The sequence below is a fragment of the Chenopodium album genome, chromosome 5 (genome assembly GCF_948465745.1).
Source record: "Chenopodium album chromosome 5, dcCheAlbu1.1, whole genome shotgun sequence".
In the NCBI taxonomy this organism is placed as follows: Eukaryota; Viridiplantae; Streptophyta; class Magnoliopsida; order Caryophyllales; family Amaranthaceae; genus Chenopodium; species Chenopodium album.
In genome coordinates this window covers 78,942,273-78,950,771 of record NC_137838.1, presented here as the reverse complement: position 1 = coordinate 78,950,771, position 8,499 = coordinate 78,942,273, and the positions used below count along the sequence as shown (strand labels likewise).

General features: G+C 33.5%; 1 protein-coding gene across 1 annotated transcript; it reads right to left on the bottom strand.

Annotated features, from left to right (window-relative positions):
* Positions 1–1,431: 1,431 nt before the first annotated feature.
* On the bottom strand, positions 1,432–6,756 carry LOC145632450 (putative magnesium transporter NIPA2). The gene is made up of 9 exons (XM_081684827.1): positions 6,124–6,756; positions 5,813–6,036; positions 5,567–5,623; positions 5,320–5,410; positions 5,065–5,225; positions 4,633–4,760; positions 4,400–4,537; positions 2,786–2,878; positions 1,432–2,048 (listed from the first exon to the last, which is right to left on the bottom strand). The coding sequence occupies exons 2-9, from the start codon at positions 5,937–5,939 to the stop codon at positions 1,821–1,823; spliced, it is 1,023 nt and encodes a 340-aa protein (XP_081540953.1). The 5' UTR covers positions 5,940–6,036; positions 6,124–6,756; the 3' UTR covers positions 1,432–1,820.
* Positions 6,757–8,499: the final 1,743 nt, after the last annotated feature.

The window sequence follows — 8,499 nt, the reverse complement described above, 5'->3', positions numbered from 1 at the left end:
GTAAATTGCAATCCAATTCTATTTTTCATCGATTTGCGTGTCAAAAATATTTCGGGAAGGTTTTAGAGCAACTCCAATGGTAAGCTAATTGTGAAATTAGCTTGCCATGCCACCTAGGATTGCAAAGCTAATCTACCTTGTAGCTAATTAATCCCACAATGGTTAAGCTAATTTTCAATAATTTTTTTTAATTCCCACAATTTGCTAAGCTAATTAGTTTAGCTAAGCAAATAGATTTGCCCAGCTAATTTGGTAATGCAATTCCAATGGTTAAGCTAATTATTTATTAGTTTCATAAATTGCAAGCTAGTCCTAATTTTACACTGTTTAGATTCATTTTAGTCATTTAAGAGCAACTCCAATGGTTGTAGCTATGAACTTGCTTGCAATATTAAATAATTTCGAGCTATTAGCTTCACCGTTGGAGATAGAAAATGCAATTAGCTTGGCTAAGCAAATTAGCTTTGATTGGAGAAAAACTTACCAAAAAAATATGTAATAGAATTAATTAAATGAAATCTAAAAAGTTAAAAAATGATGTGAAATTCATTTAGATTGTATGCTAATAGCTAGCCATTGGAGTTCAAAGTAGCTACAATAACAATTAGCTTAAAAGCTTATGTGGCATGTCAAGCTAATTATTAAAGTAGCTTGTCGTTGGAGTTGCTCTAAAAAACAAATTGAGCTTGAAATTGACAAAAAAAATTAACGTAAGCGCCTTGATTTACTACAAAAACTAGTTGCACACAAATTGATACATTTTTATACGCAAAACGAGACACTTACGTTATGTTTTTTTTCAATTTCAAGCTCAATTCGGATCCTTATTCAAATCAAGATTTTCTATGACTATTTTTTATGGGCTTCCATGGCTGCTATTATTTTACTCCTACTTGCTAAGGGATGACCTAAAGCTATTGAAGACACTTTAGGTGGCATGTGCCATTATTTCTTATAAAGAAATTAAGAAGCCTTCTCAAGTCTTAACTCTTAACCATCACAAATGAATGTTTAAGTTGATAATTCAAATTCATTACTATTGACTATTTGGCCCGTTGTATACTATGCATATTAATACTTACTCTAAAAATTTCAGGAAATTCAATTATAATAATCAAAACTTAATATGCATATCCCTTACATTACGATTATAAGAAATCTAGTTGACACATTAAATGTATCATGTGTGCATACATAATCACGTACTTGTATGTATCATATGTCGGACACACATGGACAACATGATTCTACATGGACACACATGGACATATAATAAAAGCTACTCGTATTATAAGAGTATGTTAAAATTTGATAAAACATTCGAAAATACGAGTTAAATAATATTTCTTTACTAGCTTCATAAGAGGTTTAATCTCTTAACAAATGTAATTAACCCATTAAACTAAGGGGGATGTAAAAAGGTTCAGAAAATACTGCACAAATTTGCTTTGTTTCTCATTCCATCAGGGATCTGCCTTTCTAGATTTTTGCCATAACCAATATTTTTCATTTATTTTCCGAAACATATTCACAAGTCACAACCTCAAACCTACGTAGCGGAAAAAAATGGTGGAAAAAAGAAAAACTAGCTAACTTAGCCGTATCCCTACAAATAATAAGAGCCCTTCCGCTATGAATATATATACCCTTTTATCAGAAATTGGTCTGCACTTGAGCCAAAAACGAAAAAACTGGCCATTCTGTAATGTGATAAAATTTCAAGCCCGAACGTTGTGCTCCAAGAGACAAGGTATCATCTGTCCCGTTGAGTTCCAAGGGACAACCGGCAAAATATTTGTTGAATCTCCAAAAAATCGAGCTTACTCTCTGAAATTGCGGTCTGGGCTAGCATTGCAGTCAGAATGTCTTGAATTTTCATGATTGCAATTGACGCTATATTGCCTAGAAAGTTCAGCTGCAGCAAGCGGTGTTGCTGCTGGAGTATTTCCCATGTCCTTGGTTTTGTGAAGCAGAAATGTCCCAGACAGAATGGTTACAAATCCGCACAATTCTGTAGCTATTTGTGAACCATTTTGTGAGTCCCAATCCTGAAGATTTGGACAAACACGAGCAATGTAAATCATAAAATGAACAGCATATCACGGTATATAGACTATCTAAATGCCACTCAAGCCCCCACCAAAGAAGATTGTAAGAGTAACAAATGAAGGAAAATCTGAATTAAACTCCTTTAAAACTAATCACAGTATATAGACTTCCATCTAAACAGAATAGGCCGATTCATTCCTTTCAGAGTAAACTTTAAGCGCATCAAAACATACTGAATGTCTCAGTCAAGTATAAACTGGTGCTACAATATGTTAAAATTACTGAACTAAACAACTAATAAGACTAATTCAACATCATAGCCGTAAGAGGAATATTCATTTAGTGCAAGAACAGATGTCAATACGTTAATGTTGTTTTAACCAGCATTAGAATAATTAATTTGGCAGATTTGTTTTTAACTTTTGGCAATAAATTGGTGATATTGTCAGGATTTTACACCTTTAAGAGTTGTTCTGCAACATTAAAGAATAGGAATCAATATAATATTTACATCCAGTTCTCTGAATGAGTTATAAGGATCTCTAACGTTTCATCATTTAATAATTCATGGTGTATAAATAGACATTACCGAGACTGCAACATGTGCTGTATTGAAATAATTAGCACTTTAGAGAAAATATTTATTGTTGCAACAACAGCAAAACTTTAAACTAGATTTTTGATCCCATAAGGTTAATTATAAATTAGAATTTTGCATTAGTAATCACTGAATTACCTTAAACATGATCATACTGGCAAGGATGGTGAGCGAAGTAAACATGACGTAGTAGACGGGGGAAACAACAGCAGTGTTAAAGGTGTCCAGAGCCTGCAACAATATAAATGTCATTGAAACTTCTAGGTAGCCTTTGTAATGCAATTGTACAGATTAAAAACAAATGACAAACTGTTGTGACGTAGAGCGCACATATGCTTGCAAACAAGATTAAAAGATACCTTCAAACCATTTTCTCACTAGCAAATATCCCAAGTCGAAAACAGAAACAAGCAATTTTCACCCCCTGCTAAATTCATCCTAATAATGAGGATATCCACTCGTGCAGAAACTATCGTTTCTATAACGCAAAGGTAGGCAATATATTGAATCATAAGCCTGTCAAACAGTCAAAGCAAGATTGAAGGGTGTTTTTTTTTTCCCTTCCATATAGTTATGGCAGTGGTTTTGCATAGATGAGAGATTGTGATTTTGTAAAATCTTAACAGGAAGAGATATGGGTCAAATTTCCAATACCATAACAATAAATTTCAATATTCAAGGTGACTCATCTGAAAAAATCAACAAAAAGAATAGGTGTCACTTGTTAGGTGGAAGGGAAACTTATGCAGATGTGGCTTGTCTAGAGGTATGTGTCTTTAATCATTAAAATATATAACAGAAAATCAGAAGATATAATAGATTGCCGTTTGGGAGATATCAACAAAGCAGATCACAAGAAAAAGCAGAGTTTCACTTGTGATTGCAAGTCCCAGATAAATAAGCATCCACTTTCAACTATTCCTAATCCTCCTTTCTAGGTTATTCACAATGTATTTTGTAATGAGGTAAGTAGGTTTGTAAATAGTGCCCTTCAGTTAGTAAATTTTCGACCAATGCAAATCCAATTAATTAATTATAAATTTAGGTATCAACTAAAAATAACTAAGAAAAGAGGGAAGGGGTGCAAAAAAAGAAGATAGTAGTAGTTGTTGTATTGGTGCCGTAGTGGTGGTGGTAGAAGCGTACATGGTTCTACTGGTAGCAATCGTAGGTACTGCTGAAGTAAAAGAAGGAAGGGGTGAGGTAGTACAGTGGAGGAAGTAGGAAAGAAAATTGCAACTTACCTTAAAATCTCAATAATATACAAAAAAGCCCCAAACGTAGCCACTTCCCATTATAGAGTGTCGAGTATTCAATATGGTTACTTGAGGTAAAAATAGTCTTATAGAGTTCAAGTGACATAGGTATCTATATCAAACCCATCCTTGTGTACTAGGTTGCATGTTCTACACAAATGCATATTGGCAAGTTAAGAACAACTGCCTCAATTAGACTAATATCAAGTTTGTGCTAAAATTCTACAGTTAGATGATTTGTATAATTATTTCAAGAGAACGTCAATTAAGGAAAATAATAAGGCTGCCATTGTAGTTGCCTTAAAAACACCTAGCTTATGATAAGTCATGGCATATAGTAAATAAGTATGCAATAAATCATAGTTATAACAGAACTCTAACATGCATCAATCTAATTCATAGAGCATTACTGAATGGATGTATTGATAAACATGAAAGGACAACAATATAGGATCCTGCAGAAGACAGAGATCATAGTGAGACTATCAACAATTACCTTGTTCAAGTAATTAATTTGCAAGAGACAGCAAATAATTACAACAATGGTGAAGAACCATGCTTGGAAGTATTTGAACTGGTTATTTCCCTCAAAAGTCAACTTTAAGGCAATACTCACAGCTTTGACACACATAACCTGCATATGCAAAAACAATATCATGTCTGTCCAATGAGTGGATAAGCCAGAAAGCTAAATTGTGAACATGTAAAGCTGGGATTCAATGAACAAACCGTAAGAGAGCCCATGAGGGAGCAAATTCCAATATACACAACCATATGTGTCCGCCCATTACGTGGAACGAAGTAGAAAATGAGTACAATAACCATCACAACAACAATGGCAGCATACACAAGAAAACCTGTTCACAGATAAATTTTCTGGTCAGCTATTTCTTGCACTTGGAGATTGTTGAATACTAAAGCTAATAAACGCTACATATGAAACATCATGGATAAGCATATTAGACTGCTGCAAGCCTTTGGAGGTACACAAAAGGAAAGCACGACCCTTGAAAGAAATTCCTCTTGAGCATATAAGAATTATGGCAAAACTATGTGAACTTCAGTATTTTACCAATATAACACATGCAATACCAATTATTTAAATCTTTAAAACATGACAAGAAGACTAAGTCAAACTGATAAGGTTCCATATGCAATTACCTGGCTCTGTGGCAAGCGTCCATACTTGCTTAACAGATTCAATATCCCTCTCGTGTGGGGCATGTAAGACAATAGTGGTCGAACCGACCACACAGAGAACACAACCAAGCATACCAAATATGTGCAACTTTTCGTTGAGGATAAAATGAGCTAGAACTGAACTGCATTACAGAAACTAGATTTAGGAAATTAAATATTAAATCAAAACAGACAGGTAATTAAGGTGAAAGGAGTCCAATGTTGCATTGACCAAACCTGAAGATAATACTAAGGGCTCCCAAAGGAGTAACAAGAATTGCAGGTGCAAAAGCATATGCTGCAAAATTAGCAATCTCCCCAACAATCACTAGCAAAATACAAATGAAGGCACACTATTAATCCACCATTCAATTCACCATCATGTATCATTCAATCAACTCGAAAAGCGACACACAAACAAAAAATAAATGACAGCAACCACATCCATCTAAATTTCACACGACGAAATCCGACAAAAACTTACTTGCAATCATTCCTGTCCACCACCAAGGTTCATACAGGTATGAATGGCCTCCTGATCCTGGTAAATTAAAAAACATAAACATTAAAAGCAACCCATTTACCAGAAAAACTTGCCTTCGATTCCAATTTCCAAATTAACAATGATGAAAATCCTAATATCTCAATTCCAAGAAATGCATGAATATTAAACACAACTTCAAAAGCCAACATTAATAAGAAATAATAAAAAGATTGAAAGGATCAAAACCTGCTCTAGTCCCAGTTGTCCCAGCTTTCATGAGACCTTTTTTCTTAATGATGAAGCTTGACCCAATAAAGATACTCGAAGAAACAGCCAACACAAGCCCCTTAACATTATCTGACGACATCACCATTGACAATTTTTTGCCCCAAAACCAAAAAATAAACCCAATTCAATCCAATCCAATGCGAAATTCAAAACCCTTTGAAAGCCAAATTCTTTTCAAAACCCTGATAATACCCACATATATAAATTCATCAAATTTCAAGAATCACAAACAAAATCTTGAAAATTAATTGGAAAATTCAGATACCCACTTGGCTATTTTTCAAGGGAAAAATGTGGATTACACATCTAAAACCAATCAAATATTCATTAATTTGAGATTCTTGAGAATTTTCCGAACATGGGTATTTCCAAAACAATCTAAAAAACTCAAAAAGGTGGCTCCTTTCACGTTGTAACTTGTGAAAAATCCCAATATTTTTTGCGAAATTTGTTTGGATATTGAATTCTTCCCCCCTTCTCTTACTCTCTCTGTATTCTCTCTCAGAAATTGTTCAAAGGAATTCGACAGCAACAGCCGAGAGAGGAGAGAGAGAGAAAGAACAGGGACGATGGTATTTCCGTTACGTTTGGTATGAATTACTTTGAAAGAGAAAGCCAAAAAAAATGGAAAATCCAAAAATTAAAAAGGTTTCCTTTTTTGCTGTCAAGACTCAAATTTTTATTTTTAATTTTTTTTCCCCTGATTGAAGTTGCAAAATGGGGGAGCCACACAATTTTTGAGTTCATGAAGATCTCCGGATCCCGCGTTTATTTATTTATTTATTTTAGTATTTACCCGATATCGTGTATCGTAGATTCTTAATGTAATATGCAGTATTTACTTATATCGTTATACGGTAAAGAACATAAGCCATATTATATTGTAACTTATGGAGTGATATGGTGGGTCATATGTTATCAAATTGTATCTAAGTCTGTGTCAAAAAAAAATTGTATCTAAGTCGAAATACAATGTAAAAAGAGATCTCATCATATCATAACCTATGTTGTGAACTCGTGATACGATATGAAATAATATCTTAATATGTTGTAATCATGTCTTAATATGGTAAGGAAGATGAGATGTTATATTCTAACCTATGTTGCGATACGGTAATGAAACAAATCTTATTAGATTGTGATTTATGTCGTCATATGGTGTGGACAAAAATCTTACTTGGATTTTGATTATAACTATAACAAGTTAATCAATCTAGGTTTGGTGCAGCAAGCCATACACTCATATACCCTTGGAAGATCACCCACATAAAACCATAGATGGTAGGAATCAAACCACAATATATTAAGGTCATATTTAACGATATTGCGAGGGTATTAGGTGGTGATCTTATTAAGGCAAAATTAGTTGATTTACTAATTTTAGCTAATTGACCAATACAGTAAGTTAATTGGGGTATTTAGTGGCCAGCTGATTTGAATAGTTAATTTCACAAGATAAGCTTATTTTTAATAAGCTACTTGATGGAGCTTTTTCATTAGCATATTCAAATATTTTAAAGTGAGATGACATTTAACCCAAAACTCTACCATTTTTAAATACTACGTATGTTAATTTCCTTATTAATCATTTGCATACTCAAACTTTAAACAATTAGTTAATTATCAATCACTTTTATACAATCAACTAAAATAATCAGCAGTGTTTTATTATTTTTATAGCCTTTTATTTCTGCTGTGTGTTTTTCGTTTTTGTTATTTTCTTTCATTTGGTGCTTGTAACCTCATTCGAATAAAAAAAAAAAAAAAACTAAAATATTCAATTACTCAAATCAATTAATACAATTATCTTTAAAAATCAGCTAACAAGATCAACTTTGTTTTTCAACCTTTCTCCAAACACGACCTACAATATTCTTACATACAGTTAAACCTAGTACAGAGTATCATCCATCTCAGTTACAAAGTACAATTTTTTTTACTTCGAGCTAAACAAAAGGAGAAGAAAAAAAAAAGTTCAAATGTGTCAAATAATTAGAGATAGAAAGAGTATGTTACTTGTACAAGTAAGTAACTAAGGTTTGTGTCGATGCTGACCAATTTAGCCAGCTACTCCTTCCCGTATTGGCATGACATGAGTCATGATTCATGAATGTGAATGATGGGGTTATCGGAGTTGGACCATTCACTCTAAAATCGCACGTCTAAGACCAAAAAATTGACACTATCTTTGATACAAAAGTGTCATTCTTAAGTACGATAATGCTCCACAATACAATTCATTACCTGTAATACGCCTCCCACAAACTTTGACAAGTCAAGTCAACGCAAAATATCAACTCTTCCCATTATATTTAAATCACTTAATTCTGGCAAATACAAATACAATTGCAATGAACAACCCTATTTGGAAAGATTGTATAATACATCTTACAATTGCCAACTGTTGTGACAAGAGGAGCACCTGCCAGCAAATTAGCAGATAGACTGATTTATTGCTTAACAAAGTCAATACGGTATACCAAATACGCGAAAAACCTAGACTTGAAACCCGTTTACATTCATCTCGTCTACTAGTAAAGAAGACGCGGAACTTCCATTGGCCAAAACTTTCGAATCAAACCTGCTGCAATGTTAGTTCGGAGATAGATAAAACAATCCCAGGACAAGACAAAATGATCCACGCA

Coding starts and splice junctions, on each gene's coding strand:
- LOC145632450 (XM_081684827.1), bottom strand. CDS start 5,939: ATGGTGATGTCGTCAGATAATGTTAAGGGGCTTGTGTTGGCTGTTTCT. Junction 4,538..4,632: donor CCCTCATGGGCTCTCTTACG/GTTTGTTCATTG, acceptor TTGCATATGCAG/GTTATGTGTGTCAAAGCTGT. Junction 2,049..2,785: donor CCAGTATGATCATGTTTAAG/GTAATTCAGTGA, acceptor CCAAATCTTCAG/GATTGGGACTCACAAAATGG.